Source organism: Anomaloglossus baeobatrachus, chromosome 9 (assembly GCF_048569485.1).
Source record: "Anomaloglossus baeobatrachus isolate aAnoBae1 chromosome 9, aAnoBae1.hap1, whole genome shotgun sequence".
NCBI lineage: Eukaryota > Metazoa > Chordata > Amphibia > Anura > Aromobatidae > Anomaloglossus > Anomaloglossus baeobatrachus.
Window position 1 is genome coordinate 220,296,089 of NC_134361.1, and position 20,834 is coordinate 220,316,922.

Genomic DNA, 20,834 nt, shown 5'->3' on the forward strand with positions numbered 1-20,834 from the left:
TAAAATAAACCATTACTGTCTCATTGAGCTTATCTGTTTCCTAACAATCTTGTTGACTGATTGAAATAGAACAAGCAGAATAGTGAGTGCAGCTCTGGAGTAGAATACAGAAGGTAACCCAGGATCAGTAATATGTATGTACAGAGTGACTGCACCAGCAGAATAGTGAGCGCAGCTCTGGAGTATAATACAAGATCAGTAATGTAATGTCTGTACACAGTGACTGCACCAGCAGAATAGTGAATGCAGCTCTGGAGTATAATACAGGAGGTAACTCAGGATCAGTAATGTATGTACACAGTGACTGCACCAGCAAAATAGTGAGTGCAGCTCTGGAGTATAATACAGGAGGTAACTCATGATCAGTAATGTAATATATGTACACAGTGACTGCACCAGCAGAATAGTGAGTGCAGCTCTGGAGTATAATACAGAAGGTAACTCATGATCAGTAATGTAATATATGTACACAGTGATGTAATATATGTACACAGTGACTGCACCAGCAAAATAGTGAGTGCAGCTCTGGAGTATAATACAGGAGGGAACTCAGGATCAGTAATTTAATGTCTGTACACAGTGACTGCACCAACAGAATAGTGAGTGCAGCTCTGGAGTATAATACAGGAGGTAACTCAGGATCAGTAATGTATGTACACAGTGACTGCACCAGCAGAATAGTGAATGCAGCTCTGGAGTATAATACAGGAGGTAACTTAGGATCAGTAATGTATGTACACAGTGACTGCACCAGCAGAATAGTGAGTGCAGCTCTGGAGTATAATACAGGAGGTAAATTAAGATCAGTAATGTATGTACACAGTGACTGCACCAGCAGAATAGTGAATGTAGCTCTGGAGTATAATACAGGGGGTAACTCAGGATCAGTAATGTAATGTATGTACACAGTGACTGCACCAGCAGAATAGTGAGTGCAGCTCTGGAGTATAATACAGGAGGTAACTCAGGATCAGTAATGTAATGTATGTACACAGTGATTACACCAGCAGAATAGTGAGTGCAGCTCTGGAGTATAATACATTACTGATCCTCAGTTACCTCCTGTATTATACTCCAGAGCTGCACTCACTATTCTGCTGGTGTAATCACTGTGTACATACATTACATTACTGATCCTGAGTTACCTCCTGTATGTACACAGTGATTACACCAGCAGAATAGTGAGTGCAGCTCTGGAGTATAATACAGGAGGTAACTCAGGATCAGTAATGTATGTACACAGTGACTGCACCAGCAGAATAGTGAGTGCAGCTCTGGAGTATAATACAGGAGATAACTCAGGATCAGTAATGTATGTACACAGTGACTGCACCAGCAGAATAGTGAGTGCAGCTCTGGAGTATAATACAGGAGGTAACTCAGGATCAGTAATGTAATGTATGTACACAGTGACTGCATCAGCAGAATAGTGAGTGCAGCTCTGAAGTATAATCCAGGAGGTAACTCAGGATCAGTAATGTATGTACATAGTGACTGCACCAGCAGAATAGTGAGTGCAGCTCTGGAGTATAATACAGGAGGTCACTCAGGATCAGTAATGTAATGTATGTACACAGTGACTGCACCAGCAGAATAGTGAGTGCAGCTCTGAAGTATAATCCAGGAGGTAACTCGGGATCAGCACAGGATAAAGAATGTGACTCTTGGAGTAGATTAAATCTTGATGTAACCTGTAATATGGCGTTCACAATAAAACATTTGCTGTTGTAAAAAATTAAAATAAAAATGACAAATCTCCGGAGCTTCCATATCTACAGTGTGAATGATGAATAAACAAAAAATGCATATAAAAGTCTGGACTGTAAGAAAACAGTGACTGATGCCACAGACTGTACAGGACGAGGGCCGGAGTCTGGACCAGGCCTCATGTTATCTCCGCGTCGTTCCCCCATTCTCCACATCTCAGCCCCTCTTGGTCTTCCCCGAGGGTCTGCTCCTGTCGGCCGTGGATTGCGATTTGCTCAGGTTGATCCACGAGTCCACAATGAGGGCGGAGGGAATGATGATCCACAGCGCGTTCATGAAGACAAAGTAGAACCAGAAGTAGATGGGGTGCCACATCTCGCTGTGCGTGAAGCCGTCCCGATACTCCGTGTAGAAGTAGAGGACGTCCCCATAGAGCTGGCCTGTGGAGACGGAGAGAAGGGTCAGGCGATGGCTGCCGGGTGCGACCACAGAAGCTGCTGAGGATGGAGGCGGCTCGGACCCGCTCATTATATATCACATATGTCTCTGGGGTTAGATGTCGGCCGCTTCTTACCAAGTGACACAATCAGCTGCAGCACAAAGCGATAGGGCTTGTTCCTCAGGAAGGCGATCACCGTCCAGACGCTCAGGGGTCCCCAGGCCACCGCGGTGATAGTTTCCATGCAGACTGTGAAGTTATCACCTCTGGAAGAACAGACAATCTGACAATCTGCTCGGAGGGCCACACATGGACATCACTTTGGGGGTCTCCTGCTCACAACACCCCTCTATTAGCTCCTCCTTACACTCCCGGCCATATTTACTCATCAGCGAGATATCGGGTCGGTGGATACTCACATCATGTAGCGACTGTCACCTTTCCCGTATTCTTTCCCTGAGGAGAAAGAAAATGGAGACAAGAAATAGACAATGGTGACGGAGCCGCAGACCGTACCGACTGTAAGGGCAGACATGTCCTAGATTCTGGGGGATTTTGCCCCACACTTTGCCCCAGCTTTCCCAGGAACAGATAGACCTCCACCCCATTCTTACACAGTTGTGACAGGAACGCCTGGTCCTTGGGGATCACTGGGTAGAAGAAGGCGAACCATCCTTCAATGACGCCATGGATGAAACCACAGACCATGAACCAGCAGACAGCCAGGCGTCGCGGAGCGCTCATTCCCGTCACCCGGCCGGTGAGGAACCAAGTCACGGCCAGCAGGACCCCCGACACCGAGAACAAGAAGGTCAAGATCTCCGACATTGGCCGGTCATTAGGACGGTAACCATCGATGTGGAGATCCCGGGGCCAGAAAGGGTGAGGGACGGGAGATCCTGCGTCTGGAGCCATATTGTGGGGTTACACCTGCGGGGGAGGAAGGAGATCGTCAGATCCCGGGACACAGCACAAAGATTTTATCTAAAAGATACAGCAAAGAAATGCTTAAAATGTCAAATAAAATAAATAAAAATGGAGAAATGGAGAAAACGAAGTGCGAAACGCGTGGAGGAAGCGGTGATGAGATAATGCCCGGTCACTACAGAGCGCGGTGACTGCATCGCAGCATCCGGAGACATCGGCCTCACACTGATTAGCACACTGTGCACAGCTCGAGATGGATCAAAATGAGCAAACACATTATATACAGCACAAATATATATATATATATATATATATATATATATTATATTATATATATATATATATATACATACAAAGCGTTATATACTGCACAATATATACAGCACATCTATATATACAGAGTGTTATATACAGCACATTATATACAGAGCGTTATATACAGCACATTATATACAGCATATCTATATATACAGAGCATTATATACAGCACAATATATACAGCACAATATATACAGCACATTATATACAGCACATCTATATATACAAAGCGTTATATACTGCACAATATATACAGCACATCTATATATACAAAGCGTTATATACTGCACAATATATACAGCACATCTATATATACAAAGCGTTATATACTGCACAATATATACAGCACATCTATATATACAGAGTGTTATATACAGCACATTATATACAGAGCGTTATATACAGCACATTATATACAGCATATCTATATATACAGAGCGTTATATACAGCACAATATATACAGCACAATATATACAAAGCGTTATATACACCACATTATATACAGCAACATATATACAGAGCATTATATACTGCACAATATATACAGCACATCTATATATACAGAGTGTTATATACAGCACATTATATACAGAGCGTTATATACAGCACATTATATACAGCATATCTATATATACAGAGCATTATATACAGCACAATATATACAGCACAATATATACAGCACATTATATACAGCACATCTATATATACAAAGCGTTATATACTGCACAATATATACAGCACATCTATATATACAAAGCGTTATATACTGCACAATATATACAGCACATCTATATATACAAAGCGTTATATACTGCACAATATATACAGCACATCTATATATACAGAGTGTTATATACAGCACATTATATACAGAGCGTTATATACAGCACATTATATACAGCATATCTATATATACAGAGCGTTATATACAGCACAATATATACAGCACAATATATACAAAGCGTTATATACACCACATTATATACAGCAACATATATACAGAGCATTATATACTGCACAATATATACAGCACATCTATATATACAGAGTGTTATATACAGCACATTATATACAGAGCGTTATATACAGCACATTATATACAGCATATCTATATATACAGAGCATTATATACAGCACAATATATACAGCACAATATATACAGCACATTATATACAGCACATCTATATATACAAAGCGTTATATACTGCACAATATATACAGCACATCTATATATACAAAGCGTTATATACTGCACAATATATACAGCACATCTATATATACAAAGCGTTATATACTGCACAATATATACAGCACATCTATATATACAGAGTGTTATATACAGCACATTATATACAGAGCGTTATATACAGCACATTATATACAGCATATCTATATATACAGAGCGTTATATACAGCACAATATATACAGCACAATATATACAAAGCGTTATATACACCACATTATATACAGCAACATATATACAGAGCATTATATACAGCACAATATATACAGCGCATCTATATATACAAAGCGTTATATACAGCACAATATATACAGCACATCTATATATACAAAGCGTTATATACTGCACAATATATACAGCACATCTATATATACAAAGCGTTATATACTGCACAATATATACAGCGCATTATATACAGAGCGTTATATACTGCACAATATATACAGCACAACTATACACACATTATATACAACACACTATATACAGTGTTATACACTGCATAATATATACAGCATATCTATATATACGCATTATATATAGAGCATTATATACACAGCTTTATATACAGGGCATTATATACTGCACAATATGTAAAGCGTATTATATACACCACACTATATACAGAGCGTTATATAATGCACAATCTATATATACAAGTTATAAACAGCGCGTTATATACTGCACAATATATACAGCGCATTATATACAGCACACTATATACAGAGCGTTATACACTGCACAATATATACAGCGCATTATATACAGCGCATTACATACAGCACACTATATACAGAGCGTTATATACTGCACAATATATACAGCGCATTATATACAGAGCGTTATACACTGCACAATATATATAGCGCGTTATATACAGCACACTATATACAGTGTTATAGACTGCACAATATATACAGCACATCTATATATACATGTTATATATAGAGCATTATATACCCAGCTTTATATACAGAGCATTATACAGCACACTATACACAGCGCATTATATACAGATCGTTACATACAGCACACTATATACAGAACCTTATATAATGCACAATATATACAGCACATCTTTATATACAAGTTATAAACAGAGCGTTATATACTGCACATTATATATAGCGCGTTATATACAGATCGTTACATACAGCACACTATATACAGAGCGTTATATACTGCACAATACATACAGCGCATTATATACAGATCGTTACATACAGCACACTATATACAGAGCGTTATATACTGCACATTGTATACAGCGCATTATATACAGATCGTTACATACAGCACAATATATACAGAGCGTTATATACTGCACAATATATACAGCGCGTTATATACAGATCGTTACATACAGCACACTATATACAGAGCGTTATATACTGCACAATATATACAGCGCATTATATACAGATCGTTACATACAGCACACTATATACAGAGCGTTATATACTGTACATTGTATACAGCGCATTATATACAGATCGTTACATACAGCACAATATATACAGAGCGTTATATACTGCACAATATATACAGCGCGTTATATACAGATCGTTACATACAGCACACTATATACAGAGCGTTATATACTGCACAATATATACAGCGCATTATATACAGATCGTTACATACAGCACACTATATACAGAGCGTTATATACTGTACATTATATATAGCGCGTTATATACAGATCGTTACATACAGCACACTATATACAGAGCGTTATATACTGTACAATATATACAGCGCGTTATATACAGATCGTTACATACAGCACACTATATACAGAGCGTTATATACTGTACAATATATACAGCACATTATATACAGATCGTTACATACAGCACACTATATACAGAGCGTTATATACTGTACAATACATACAGCGCATTATATACAGATCGTTACATACAGCACACTATATACAGAGCGTTATATACTGTACATTGTATACAGCGCATTATATACAGATCGTTACATACAGCACAATATATACAGAGCGTTATATACTGCACAATATATACAGCGCGTTATATACAGATCGTTACATACAGCACACTATATACAGAGCGTTATATACTGCACATTATATATAGCGCGTTATATACAGATCGTTACATACAGCACACTATATACAGAGCGTTATATACTGCACAATATATACAGCGCATTATATACAGATCGTTACATACAGCACACTATATACAGAGCGTTATATACTGTACATTGTATACAGCGCATTATATACAGATCGTTACATACAGCACAATATATACAGAGCGTTATATACTGCACAATATATACAGCGCGTTATATACAGATCGTTACATACAGCACACTATATACAGAGCGTTATATACTGCACAATATATACAGCGCATTATATACAGATCGTTACATACAGCACACTATATACAGAGCGTTATATACTGTACATTGTATACAGCGCGTTATATACAGATCGTTACATACAGCACACTATATACAGAGCGTTATATACTGTACATTATATATAGCGCGTTATATACAGATCGTTACATACAGCACACTATATACAGAGCGTTATATACTGTACATTGTATACAGCGCGTTATATACAGATCGTTACATACAGCACACTATATACAGAGCGTTATATACTGTACATTATATATAGCGCGTTATATACAGATCGTTACATACAGCACACTATATACAGAGCGTTATATACTGTACATTGTATACAGCGCGTTATATACAGATCGTTACATACAGCACACTATATACAGAGCGTTATATACTGCACAATATATACAGCGCATTATATACAGATCGTTACATACAGCACACTATATACAGAGCGTTATATACTGTACATTGTATACAGCGCGTTATATACAGATCGTTACATACAGCACACTATATACAGAGCGTTATATACTGTACATTATATATAGCGCGTTATATACAGATCGTTACATACAGCACACTATATACAGAGCGTTATATACTGTACAATATATACACCGCATTATATACAGAGCGTTATATACTGTACATTATATATAGCGCGTTATATACAGTACATATATGCACCAGGTGTCTATACAGATATAGAGGAATGTGCCAGGTACCTGCAGATATACACATATGTAGAGATAGAGGCGCAGATAACACCTGCACTCCCGATCCTCACCTTCGCTCTGTCCCGCACCTTCAGGTCCCACTCATCTCATACATCCAGACAACGCCAGTATGGCCCCGCCCTCTGACGCTCCCCCCCAATCATTGCGCGACATTGTCACAATTCAGCCAATCAGGATCCTATATTACAAGCACACATTGTCGGCACCGCTTCCTTATTAGAAAAGGCGAACTGTGATTGGGTAAAAAATGGAGCGGGCGGTGCCTATGTGGTCTATGAACCTCGGCAGACCCTCGTTCTATCGAAGTCTATTGGCTGACACCTATAAAAAGGAACCGCCCCCTCGTACTTGATTGGCCCCAGACTCTTACAGTTATTGCATTGATTCAGCTCCGCTACATATTTCCCTGCGCTGCATCGTAACACACGTACACTATGTGTAGTAATGATAGTTTGCCAGCAGGTGGCAGTATAGGTCTGTGTGTGTTATATGTAAAAAGGTGTTTGAAAAGAAGAATGCAATAACCCACTTTTACCACTAGGTGGCAGTAAATGACTGCAGCACTTGTAGTAATTTAGTGCTGCCACTAGGTGGTAGTAGAGATTTATATTCTGTATTACCGAAGAATCGATGAATGTAAATACCTATTTATAACACAAGGTGGCAGCAAAGTGCTCTACATGCAACAATTTAATTCTGCCACATGGTGGTAGTAGAGAGCTATATATAAGCATGGATGCCTGTAATTACATAATTTTAACACAAGGTGGCAGCAAAAATATTTGCTCAGTATGTAGTAACTTAATTTTAGCACTAGATGGTAGTAGAGAGTTATGTTGTCGTATGTAGCAATTTATTTCTGCCAGTAGATGGCAGTAAGAACATATAAAAGCTGCGTTATTATTCGTCAGATCACCTCAGATTATAATACAAAAATCACAACTATAGAAAATGTCATTTTATAATTAAATGTAAATTTCGCCCTTAATCCCGCCCCTTTCTAACTCTTATTGGCCAATAGTTCTGCCAATCAAGTCAGTGCTTCAGCAGATTGGTGGCGTGGAAAGTTTCCCGTCTTCTTGGTTTCTGATTGGCCTAGCGTTCGGATGCTTTCCTATGATTGGTTAGCTGTTGCTGCTTTGGTCTGTGACACGCATTCGTCTCTCTGCATGTGATTGGGCTGGCTTCTCATATCCTGTTGTGTCATTGGTTGGTTGTCTCTGTTGTTTGATTGGGGTGCAGGCTGCAGCTCTGAGTTGTGATTGGTGGTGTTTCCTTATGCTTAGCTCCTATTGGTTCATTTTAAGCACTAGTGATAAGAGCATCCCCTCTGAGAGGAGAGAATGGCAGCAGAGATGGCATAGAGGCGGCTGCAGCTGGTGGTGAGGTGCCTGTCCTCCCTGTGCCATGGTGTCCTGTCCTTGTCTCCATGTTCTCCTGTCCCTTGTCTCTGTCCTGTCCCTTGTCTCTGTCCTGGCCCTTGTCTCTGTCCTGTCCCTTGTCTCTGTCCTGGCCCTTGTCTCTGTCCTGGCCCTTGTCTCTGTCCTGGCCCTTGTCTCTGTCCTGGCCCTTGTCTCTGTCCTGTCCCTTGTCTCTGTCCTGTCCCTTGTCTCTGTCCTGGCCCTTGTCTCTGTCCTGGCCCTTGTCTCTATGATGTGTTGTCCTGTCCCTTGTCTCTATCCTGTCTCTTGTGTCTGTTGTCCTGGCCCTTGTCTCTATGTAGTGTTGTCATGGCCCTTGTCTCTAGCTTTTCCCTTTTCTCTGTGTTTGTCCTGTCCCTTGTCTCTATTTTGTCCTGTCTATTGTCTCTTGAGTCCGTTGTCCTGGCCTTTGTATCTATCTTGTCCCTTTTCTCTGTGTTCTCCTGGCCCTTGCCTCTATCCTGGCCCTTGTCTCTGTGTTGCCCTGGCCCTTGTCTCTATCCTGGCCCTTGTCTCTATCCTGGCCCTTGTCTCTATCCTGGCCCTTGCCTCTATCCTGGCCCTTGCCTCTATCCTGGCCCTTGCCTCTATCCTGGCCCTTGCCTCTATCCTGGCCCTTGCCTCTATCCTGGCCCTTGCCTCTATCCTGGCCCTTGCCTCTATCCTGGCCCTTGCCTCTATCCTGGCCCTTGCCTCTATCCTGGCCCTTGTCTCTATGTTCTCCTGGCCCTTGCCTCTATCCTGGCCCTTGTCTCTATGTTCTCCTGGCCCTTGCCTCTATCCTGGCCCTTGTCTCTATACATTTATCTAGGAAGCTGATGGTATTTTCCCTTTGTCTCTAGAGGTTGGGACCACTGAACCCCCAGATTCCCTGGACCAATAATGGCCGCCTTCAGCCGCAGAGAATTCTATGAGCAGCTCCTTCATGGCTGCATCCTCCCCACCGCTCTGCAGGGCCTGGAGCAGATCTGGGTGCTGCTCCTGATGTGTCTCGGCTGCCGGGTGCTGTGGAGGTTCGGTAAGATCACGTTCTGGGGCACAAACAGGACGAGGTGACATTACAGACCTGGGGGACAAGTGCACGCAGCACCGAAAACTCCCACACTGAAATGTATGGCCATGATCTACACTGCAGCCATGTATGTGGACGATCACAGCTGATCACATAGTTAAAGAGGCTGAAAAATCCTCCGCGAGCTAAACTGCCGGGACTCCAGTACATAAAGCATGCACTAATACATTGTAACAGACTGCCGGGACTCCAGTACATAAAGCATGCACTAATACATTGTAACAGACTGCCCGCACTCCAGTGCACGCTACCTGCGCTGATACATTGTAACAGACTGCCCGCACTCCAGTGCACGCTACCTGCGCTGATACATTGTAACAGACTGCCCGCACTCCAGTGCACGCTACCTGCGCTGATACATTGTAACAGACTGCCCGCACTCCAGTGCACGTTACCTGCGCTGATACATTGCAAGAGACTGCCCGGACTCCTGTGCATGGTACCTGCGCTGATACATTGTAACAGACTGCCCGGACTCCTGTGCACGGTACCTGCGCTGATACATTGTAACAGACTGCCCGGACTCCTGTGCACGGTACCTGCGCTGATACATTGTAACAGACTGCCCGGACTCCTGTGCGTGGTTCCTGCGCTGATACATTGTAACAGACTGCCCGCACTCCAGTGCATGGTACCTGTGCTGATACATTGTAACAGACTGCCCGGCCTCCTGTGCGTGGTTCCTGCGCTGATACATTGTAGCAGACTGCCCGGACTCCTGTGCATGGTTCCTGCGCTGACACACTGTAGCAGACTGCCCGGACTCTTGTGCGTGGTTCCTGCGCTGATACATTGTAACAGACTGCCCGGACTCCTGTGCATGATACCTGCATTGATACATTGTAACAGACTGCTCAGCCTCCTGTGCGTGGTTCCTGCGCTGACACATTGTAGCAGACTGCCCAGACTCCTGTGCATGGTTCCTGCGCTGATACATTGTAGCAGACTGCCCGGACTCCTGTGCATGGTTCCTGCGCTGATACATTGTAACAGACTGCCCGGACTCCTGTGTGTGGTTCCTGTGCTGATACATTGTAACAGACTGCCCGGACTCCTGTGTGTGGTTCCTGCGCTGATACATTGTAACAGACTGCCCGGACTCCTGTGTGTGGTACCTGTGCTGATACATTGTAACAGACTGCCCGGACTCCTGTGCGTGGTTCCTGCGCTGACACATTATAACAGACTGCCCTGACTCCTGTGCGTGGTTCCTGCGCTGATACATTGTAGCAGACTGCCCGGCCTCCTGTGTATGGTTCCTGCGCTGATACATTGTAACAGACTGCCCGGACTCCTGTGCGTGGTTCCTGCGCTGATACATTGTAACAGACTGCCCGGACTCCTGTGCGTGGTTCCTGCGCTGATACATTGTAGCAGACTGCCCGGCCTCCTGTGTATGGTTCCTGCGCTGATGCATTGTAACAGACTGCCCGGACTCCTGTGCATGGTTCCTGCGCTGACACATTGTAGCAGACTGCCCGGACTCCTGTGCATGGTTCCTGCGCTGATACATTGTAACAGACTGCCCGGACTCCTGTGTGTGGTTCCTGCGCTGATACATTGTAACAGACTGCCCGGACTCCTGTGCGTGGTTCCTGCACTGACACATTGTAACAGACTGCCCGCACTCCTGTGCATGGTACCTTTGCTGATACATTGTAACAGACTGCCTGGACTCCTGTGCATGATACCTGCGTTGATACATTGTAACAGACTGGCCGGACTCCTGTGCGTGGTTCCTGCGCTGATACATTGTAACAGACTGCCCGGACTCCTGTGCATGATACCTGCGCTGACACGTTATAACAGACTGCCCGGACTCCTGTGCGTGGTTCCTGCGCTGATACATTGTAGCAGACTGCCCGGCCTCCTGTGTATGGTTCCTGCGCTGATACATTGTAACAGACTGCCCAGACTCCTGTGCATGGTACCTGCGCTGACACATTGTAGCAGACTGCCCGCACTCCTGTGTATGGTACCTTTGCTGATACATTGTAACAGACTGCCTGGACTCCTGTGCATGATACCTGCGTTGATACATTGTAACAGACTGGCCGGACTCCTGTGCGTGGTTCCTGCGCTGATACATTGTAACAGACTGCCCGGACTCCTGTGCATGATACCTGCGCTGACACGTTATAACAGACTGCCCGGACTCCTGTGCGTGGTTCCTGCGCTGATACATTGTAGCAGACTGCCCGGCCTCCTGTGTATGGTTCCTGCGCTGATACATTGTAACAGACTGCCCAGACTCCTGTGCATGGTACCTGCGCTGACACATTGTAGCAGACTGCCCGGACTCCTGTGTATGGTTCCTGCGCTGATACATTGTAACAGACTGCCCAGACTCCAGTGCATGGTTCCTGCGCTGATACATTGTAGCAGACTGCCCGGACTCCTGTGCGTGGTTCCTGCGCTGATACATTGTAACAGACTGCCCAGACTCCAGTGCATGGTTCCTGCGCTGATACATTGTAACAGACTGCCCGGCCTCCTGTGTATGGTTCCTGCGCTGATACATTGTAACAGACTGCCCAGACTCCTGTGCATGGTACCTGCGCTGACACATTGTAACAGACTTCCCGGACTCCTGTGCATGGTTCCTGCGCTGATACATTGCAACAGACTGCCCGGACTCCTGTGCATGGTTCCTGCGCTGATACATTGTAGCAGACTGCCCGGTCTCCTGTGCGTGGTTCCTGCGCTGATACATTGTAGCAGACTGCCCGGACTCCTGTGCATGATACCTGCGTTGATACATTGTAACAGACTGCCCGGACTACTGTGCATGGTTCCTGCGCTGATACATTGTAGCAGACTGCCCGGCCTCCTGTGCGTGGTTCCTGCGCTGATACATTGTAACAGACTGCCCGGACTCCTGTGCGTGGTTCCTGTGCTGACACATTGTAACAGACTGCCCGGACTCCTGTGCATGGTACCTGCGCTGACACATTGTAGCAGACTGCCCGCACTCCAGTGCATGGTTCCTGTGCTGACACATTGTAACAGACTGCCCGGACTCCTGTGCATGGTTCCTGCGCTGACACATTGTAGCAGACTGCCCGCACTCCAGTGCATGGTACCTGCGCTGACACACTGTAACAGACTGCCCGGACTCCTGTGCGTGGTTCCTGTGCTGACACATTGTAACAGACTGCCCGGACTCCTGTGCATGGTTCCTGCGCTGACACACTGTAGCAGACTGCCCGGACTCCTGTGTATGGTTCCTGCGCTGACACATTGTAACAGACTGCCCGGACTCCTGTGCATGGTTCCTGCGCTGACACACTGTAGCAGACTGCCCGGACTCCTGTGTATGGTTCCTGCGCTGACACATTGTAACAGACTGCCCGGACTCCTGTGCGTGGTTCCTGCGCTGATACACTGTAACAGACTGCCCGGACTCCTGTGCATGGTTCCTGCACTGACACATTGTAGCAGACTGCCCGGACTCCTGTGCATGGTACCTGCGCTGACACACTGTAGCAGACTGCCCGGACTCCTGTGCGTGGTACCTGCGCTGACACACTGTAGCAGACTGCCCGGACTCCTGTGCGTGGTACCTGCGCTGACACATTGATACGCCTCCCCCGTTGCTCTCCGCAGGTCTCCCCTCCCATATGAAGCACCTGTTGACCATTGCGGGGGGCTTCTTCTGCCTCCACCACTTCTTCCAGCTGCAGATGATCTGGGTGGTCCTCCTGAGCCTGCTGTGTTACCTGGTCCTCTTCTTGTGCCGCCATTCTCAGCACCGCGGGGTCCTGCTGTCCGTCACCATCCTCATATATCTGCTGATGGGGTGAGCACCGCCCTCTGCCCCCCGCCCGGTGCTGCGCGCGGCTCCCGCCACTTACTGACGCCTTTGTCTCCTCCTTCCAGGGAGATGCACATGGTGGACACCGTCAGCTGGCACAAGATGCGAGGTTGGTCCTCCGCCCCGGTGCTTACCCTTGGGGTTGACCGTTGCCCCTCTGACTCCTCTTCTCTCGCCGGTAGGTGCACAGATGATCGTGGCCATGAAAGCCGTGTCTCTGGGCTTCGATGTGGATCGCGGCATCGTCCGCTCCATTCCGTCCCCGGTGGAGTTCATGGGATACGTGTACTTCGTGGGCACCGTCATCTTCGGCCCTTGGATAAGTTTTACCAGTTACTTGGATGCGGTCAATGGACGGAAAATGGTGAGAATAAAGGCGGGAGCGGGGGTCTGTCCAGGGCGAGGGGTGGGACGACGGATGATTTGGTGTCATGTAAAGGCGGCCACCTATAATCAGGCGGGATCGAGCATGCTGGATGGCAACATGTCTGATCGGTTCTCCAGTGATAAATGTGGGTCTGGTGTCTCCTCTTCCGCAGACGTTCGGCTGGTTCCGGCGGGTGTGCCGCAGTCTGCTCCTCTGCGTCTTCTGCCTCCTGGTGTCCACCTGCATCTCCCCGTACCTCTTCCCTTACTTCATCCCCATCTACGGAGACCGGCTGCTGAGGAAGTGAGTAACGCCATCGCTGACCCAATATTCCGGGGTTTATTGTCCTGTTTACACCAAAGACTCAACCCGCGTCCTCATTACTCTGCTGACGCGGATACGCGGCTGGTTACAAGACGGCACACTGACACTGTGACCAGCCGCGCCACTAGATCAGGGGGAGAGCGCCGGATACATGGCTGGTTACATGAGAGCACACTGACACTGTGACCAGCCGCGCCACTAGGTCAGCCGGTCAGAGGGAGAGCGCTGGATACGCGGCTACTTACAAGACAGCACACAGACACTGTAACGAGCCGCGCTGCTAGGTCAGGAGGAGAGCGCCGAATATACAGCTGGTTACAAGAGAGCACACTGACACTGTAACCAGCCACTGTGTTAGCCGATCAGGAGGAGAGCGCCGGATACTTGGCTGGTAACATGAGAGCACACTGACACTGTAACAAGCCGCGCTGCTAAGTCAGCCGGTCAGAGGGAGAGCGCCGGATACACGGCTGGTTACATGAGAGCACACTGACACTGTAACCAGCCGCGCCGCTGTGTCAGTCAGGGGGAGAGCGCTGCTCTGGATGTAAAGAATTTGGATTTAGAAAATTGCAGATTCCTTTTTATCAGGTTCAGAGCCGGGGGCCACAGGTGACAATGCTCTGCAGGGAGCAGCCGGATGTGACAGGTGTGCTTATTTCCTGCAACCATATGGCGGCACTGCTGAGACCCCCGACTCATACACGTCTCCAGTGACCCCGCATCAGAATGTTCTTCCAGGCAGTGGTGGTGGGGACCGGATGCAGGAGGGGGAGCCCCAGAATCCGCCTCCCTCCTGAGGGTGTGACCCGGACCCCACTTATAATGATGGCTTTAGGGGTCTCACCCCTCCTGTAATGGGGGCTATTCGCTATTCCTCCTTGGTGTATTTCTTAGCACCTCTCTTTATTCTCCTTTTTCCTTTTATGTTTTCACGGATTCTCCAGTAAGAAACGTAAAGCCAGGTACTCCCCTCCTCCCGTCCACCCCTCCTCCCCTCCTCCCGTCCACCCCTCCTCCCCTCCTCCCCTCCTCCCCTCCTCCCCTCCTCCCGTCCTCCCCTCCTCCCCTCCTCCCGTCCTCCCGTCCACCCCTCCTCCCGTCCACCCCTCCTCCCGTCCACCCCTCCTCCCCTCCTCCCCTCCTCCCCTCCTCCCCTCCTCCCGTCCTCCCGTCCTCCCGTCCTCCCCTCCTCCCGTCCTCCCCTCCTCCCGTCCTCCCGTCCTCCCTCCATGCTTCACTCATGGCACAGACTTATAGGAACTGGTGCAAAGGGAAAGTGGTGACCTCATCAATGGGGTACATGCACCAGTACTGTCCTCATCAATGGGACATGTGCACCAGTACCGTCCTCATCTATGGGACATGTGCACCAGTCCCGTCCTCATCTATGGGACATGTGCACCAGTACCGTCCTCATCTATGGGACGCGTGCACCAGTCCCGTCCTCATCAATGGGACGCGTGCACCAGTCCCGTCCTCATCAATGGGACATGTGCACCAGTCCCGTCCTCATCTATGGGACGTGTGCACCAGTCCCGTCCTCATCAATGGGACATGTGCACCAGTCCCGTCCTCATCTATTTGACATGTGCACTAGTTTCATCCTCATCTATGGGACGCGCGCACCGGTCCCGTCCTCATCTATGGGACGCGCGCACCGGTTCCGCCCTCATCTATGGGACGCGCGCACCGGTTCCGCCCTTATCTATGGGACGCGCGCACCGGTCCCGCCCTCATCTATGGGACGCGTGCACCGGTCTCGTCCTCACCTATGGGACACGTGTACCATAGAGGTCGGATAGTAGAGGAACCAAGGCCCCGGGGACATTCTGTGAGATTCGCACATCCTCATTGTACTGGTTTTGTCTTACTGGGCCATCCCCTTCATGTAGAGTCTCGGGTGGTGATTACTGTAACGTGTTCTGAGCCGCCATCTTGTGCCCCAGAATTCCCCCCCCCGCCCCTGACATCTTCTTTCACCCCCAGTCATTCTCCTTGTCTTCTTCTCTCCTCTCTGCGGCAGGGGGCTTGTTGTGCGGTGAGTAACATTTTGGGCTTGTCTTTGTCTACGCCTCCCCCGGTGCCCCCATCCCTTTGCTGTGAGCTGATGTTTTCCTCACTACTCTACAGGTGGCTTCGGGCCTACGAGAACACATCGTCCTTCCATTTCAGCAATTACTTTGTGGGCTTCTTGTCTGAGGTGACGGCCGTCCTGTCCGGCGCTGGCTTCACGGAGGAGAAGGATCACATTCACTGGTGAGCGGCCGCCTGGCCACGATCCGTCCTCCTCCTCCCCCGGCCATCATGGTGTAACCGTCTGTTTCTCTTCAGGGATCTCTCGGTTTCTCGTCCACTGAATGTAGAAGTTCCTCGCTCCATGGTGGATGTGGTCACCAGCTGGAACCTGCCCATGTCCCGATGGCTGCACACATGTAAGGACGCTCCTTCTGCTCCGCGTCTCGTCTTCCAGACGTCTTATATATGACAGCGTCCCACACCCTGATATAATAAGACCCGCGCCCCTGCACTAACCTCCCCAACTCCTCTCCCCAGATGTGTTCAAGAACGCGCTGAAGCTCGGCACATTTCACGCCATCATCGTAACCTACGCCGCCAGCGCGTTACTGCATGTGAGTGTGGTTATACCAGATTTAAAGGGATTGTCCACTTTCAAGTATAGCGTGTGTGTGTGTGTGTGTGTGTGTGTGTGTGTGTATATTTTTGTTTTTGGTCTCATTTTTCATGAGCTGAACTAATAAGCCTTTTTTCTCTCAAATATTGGTCAAACATTTGTCTATCTCTGTGTTAGTGACACTTCTCCTTTATGGAGATAATCCCCCCCACCTCACAGGTGTGTTATATCAAGCTGCTGATTAGACAGCAGAATTATTACACAGGTGCGCCTTAGGCTGACATCTCAAATCAGTTATGAGGATGAACTGCCGTCAGGTGGAGACCCCGATGAGGACAACAAGCAGCAGGTGAGCTTCCCTGAGATAATTTCTGACAGTTTGTGCAGAAATTCTTTGGTTTTGCACCGATTGTTGCAGCAGGTGGCCGGTCTCAGACGATCTTGGAGGTGAGGATGCTGGATGTGGAGGTCTTGGGCTGCTGTGGTTACACGTGCAATAATCATGCTGGCCAGCCTAAGGTGCACCCGTGTGATAATCATGCTGGCCAGCCTAAGGTGCACCCGTGTGATACTCATGCTGGCCAGCCTAAGGCGCACCTGTGTGATACTCATGCTGGCCAGCCTAAGGCGCACCTGTGTGATACTCATGCTGGCCAGCCTAAGGCGCACCTGTGTGATACTCATGCTGGCCAGCCTAAGGCGCACCTGTGTGATACTCATGCTGGCCAGCCTAAGGTGCACCTGTGTGATACTCATGCTGGCCAGCCTAAGGTGCACCTGTGTGATACTCATGCTGGCCAGCCTAAGGCGCACCTGTGTGATACTCATGCTGGCCAGCCTAAGGCGCACCTGTGTGATACTCATGCTGGCCAGCCTAAGATGCACCTGTGCAAAAATCATGCTGGCTAGCCTAAGGCGCACCTGTGCAATAATAATGCTGGTCAGCCTAAGGTGCACCTGTGCAATAATAATGCTGGCCAGCCTAAGGCGCACCTGTGCAATAACCATGCTCACCAGCCTAAGGCGCACCTGTGCAAAAATCATGCTGTCTAATCAGCATCTTGATATGCCGCACCTGTGAAGTGGATGGATTATCTCCACAAAGGAGAAGCGATCACTAATACAGATTTAGAGACATTTGTGAAGAATATTTGAGAGAAAAAGGCCTTTTAGTTCAGCTCATGAAAAATAGGGGAAAAAACAAGTGTTGCTTTTATATTTTTGTTTAGTGTGTGTGTGTGTGTGTGTGTAATAGAATTTTTTTTTTCCCCTTAAGTGCATGGATTTGAGGCCTAATCATGTTTTGCAATTGGACGTCATTGAAAGTATTGCACCGTTCGGCTCATACGCAGTCTTTGTTTCCTTCTACATTCATACTTTAAGAGCAGTTAAGAAAACACAGATACAAATGACAAACTAAATTGCGCTCGCTGACAGACCCTCCGTTAACTCATTCTACAGACATTCTACAGCAAATGTTTATAGAAGGCAAACGGTGCAAAATGTTTAATGAAACCCAATTACCAAAATTATTTTTTTAGCCACAAAGTCTGGCATTTCAATAAAAAAAAAAGGTGGTTAACCCTTTTAATCCCGTGCTTCTTTGTGTCCTCCCAGGGTCTCAGCTTCCACCTGGCGGCCGTGCTTCTATCTCTGGGTTTCATCACTTACGTTGAACACGGTGGGTCTTCCGGCCATATATAAGACGCGGCATTGTCACCTTCTGTGGTTCTCAGTAATGTGGTGTCTACTTCTGGCTCGTCTTAAGACGTGGCCCAGCTCTTAGTATGGGAGGATATGCATTGATTGCTGCTCCGGAGGATGTCTCCTTGTCATCCGTCCAGTTATTTTGTTCCTTTTATACCCCCCCTAACTTGCCTCTGCCCCTCTCTTGTATATCAGTGCTCCGGAGGAGACTTGCAGACGTCTTCAGCGCCTGTATACTGTCCAAGAAATGCTCCTCATCCTGCAGCCACCGGAACAAAAAGGTAAGCGGCTCCGGATCCGAGCACCAATGGATCCCAACGCGCTTTTCACTGCGCTCCCTTCCTTTGTATGTGATCACATTGTCACCCCTTCTCGTGTCCCCCTTCCCACCAGGGCCTCCGTGTGTTCCTGATTAACGCGCTATTCGGGATCATGGCTATATTTCAGCTGACGTACCTGGGCTCCTTATTTGATACCGACTCCGAGGAGACCAGCGAAGAAGAGGTAACATAAACCATTAAAAATAAAAATCTTCCTGATAACTTGTCCTCTAAGTGTCACTGTTTCTTTTTAAATTCTGTGAAATTACGGACAATTCTCATTTGTTTCTTGGCCACGTCAGCCCTGGGCAAACGACGTGGCCAACACTATAACCCTGCTCTGTGTACATTGTATGCCGCCTTTTGTTTATTTGCATGTATTTGAGGATTTTATATAAATTTTTTTCCAATTTGGTTTAATTGAAGATTTTACATCTTTAATGTGGTCATGAATCAGTTGAGAGCGCAAAACGAGACAGAGTGTTACGAATTTGCGGTTAGATTATTGGCGAGCTCGCTGAGGGTTTCTCAGTTACCTCATTCTGCAGATGCCTAAAAAAAAAAGGCAAACGGTGCAAAATTTGTAATTAAATTAAATGTTCTTAGACTAATTAGACTGATGTAACTTGCTGACGATCCTCTTATTGTCTAGGGCTACGGGATGGCTCATACTGTGAACAAGTGGTCGGAGCTGAGCTGGGCCGGCCACTGGCTGACGTTTGGCTGCTGGGTTATGTATCGTTTGATTGGCTGACGTCAGACATCTGGAGGACTCGGTGCCATCTGCCGCCACCGGCCACGGTGACCAAACTGTGCCCGACGGTGTTTTCTGCGCAGACGAAACCAGAAGCGTTTACAGCTGGTACATGATGGATGTCTATGGGCATCCTGCCCGCAGTCGCGGTACGGCTGAGATGCTACCAGATGGAGGACATTGTTCGGAGTAGCCGCCTCTGCCACTTACCCTTTATATATCCTCTAGGGGGCGTCTTGGAAGGTCGAGGCCCGGACTCTAATAAAGTTGTTTTGTAAGGATTGTGTTTTATGTATGATCCATAAAGTTTAGTGACACGGACACCATTCCAGCACGTTTATTATTCCAGAAGCCACACACCATCACGAATGGACAAAAAACCTCCACTACATGTACGTGCCCTCCCCGCTGCCTCCGGGCTGGAGGGGTCATAGGCCCACGATCCTGCGCTCACTGCCAGGTACTCATTCACACACTGTAGGGTCCGGCAGGTGGACGTCACGGCCGCACATCCGTTACCGCTCTCACACTCGGACCCCGCGGTCGGCTCGCACCAGAAGAAAGGGTCTGACGGGAAGACTGTGGCGGTGCCAGGACATTAGCGTTTTGCTGGTCTGCGCGTGCTCGGTGGAGGTGTGGTGGATCCCGCG

The 20,834-nt window shown here is 47.3% G+C and overlaps 2 protein-coding genes across 5 annotated transcripts; one reads left to right on the plus strand and one right to left on the minus strand.

Annotated features, from left to right (window-relative positions):
• Nucleotides 1-1,674: 1,674 nt before the first annotated feature.
• EBP (EBP cholestenol delta-isomerase) lies at nucleotides 1,675-7,895 on the minus strand. 2 transcript variants are annotated; one of them, XM_075322976.1, is made up of 5 exons: nucleotides 7,821-7,895; nucleotides 2,761-3,076; nucleotides 2,566-2,602; nucleotides 2,282-2,412; nucleotides 1,675-2,147 (listed from the first exon to the last, which is right to left on the minus strand). In XM_075322976.1, the coding sequence occupies exons 2-5, from the start codon at nucleotides 3,059-3,061 to the stop codon at nucleotides 1,924-1,926; spliced, it is 693 nt and encodes a 230-aa protein (XP_075179091.1). In that variant the 5' UTR covers nucleotides 3,062-3,076; nucleotides 7,821-7,895; the 3' UTR covers nucleotides 1,675-1,923. The 2 variants fall into 2 exon arrangements, with proteins under 2 accessions (XP_075179091.1, XP_075179092.1); XM_075322977.1 differs by having other exon boundaries at nucleotides 7,759-7,846.
• Nucleotides 7,896-9,055: 1,160 nt separating this feature from the next.
• On the plus strand, nucleotides 9,056-20,466 carry PORCN (porcupine O-acyltransferase). Of its 3 annotated transcripts, XM_075324570.1 has the most exons (15): nucleotides 9,056-9,152; nucleotides 10,034-10,209; nucleotides 13,870-14,062; nucleotides 14,143-14,186; nucleotides 14,260-14,441; nucleotides 14,617-14,747; nucleotides 15,716-15,733; nucleotides 16,795-16,809; nucleotides 16,902-17,027; nucleotides 17,103-17,203; nucleotides 17,325-17,401; nucleotides 19,021-19,084; nucleotides 19,306-19,391; nucleotides 19,504-19,614; nucleotides 20,083-20,466. In XM_075324570.1, the coding sequence occupies exons 2-15, from the start codon at nucleotides 10,074-10,076 to the stop codon at nucleotides 20,182-20,184; spliced, it is 1,386 nt and encodes a 461-aa protein (XP_075180685.1). In that variant the 5' UTR covers nucleotides 9,056-9,152; nucleotides 10,034-10,073; the 3' UTR covers nucleotides 20,185-20,466. The 3 variants fall into 3 exon arrangements, with proteins under 3 accessions (XP_075180685.1, XP_075180686.1, XP_075180687.1); XM_075324571.1 differs by lacking the exon at nucleotides 15,716-15,733; XM_075324572.1 differs by lacking the exons at nucleotides 15,716-15,733; nucleotides 16,795-16,809.
• Nucleotides 20,467-20,834: the final 368 nt, after the last annotated feature.

Coding starts and splice junctions, on each gene's coding strand:
- EBP (XM_075322976.1), bottom strand. CDS start 3,061: ATGGCTCCAGACGCAGGATCTCCCGTCCCTCACCCTTTCTGGCCCCGG. Junction 2,603..2,760: donor GGCGTTCCTGTCACAACTGT/GTAAGAATGGGG, acceptor CTTTCTCCTCAG/GGAAAGAATACGGGAAAGGT. Junction 2,413..2,565: donor GGTGACAGTCGCTACATGAT/GTGAGTATCCAC, acceptor CTGTTCTTCCAG/AGGTGATAACTTCACAGTCT.
- PORCN (XM_075324570.1), top strand. CDS start 10,074: ATGGCCGCCTTCAGCCGCAGAGAATTCTATGAGCAGCTCCTTCATGGC. Junction 17,204..17,324: donor GTCCCGATGGCTGCACACAT/GTAAGGACGCTC, acceptor TCCTCTCCCCAG/ATGTGTTCAAGAACGCGCTG. Junction 19,392..19,503: donor GCAGCCACCGGAACAAAAAG/GTAAGCGGCTCC, acceptor CCTTCCCACCAG/GGCCTCCGTGTGTTCCTGAT.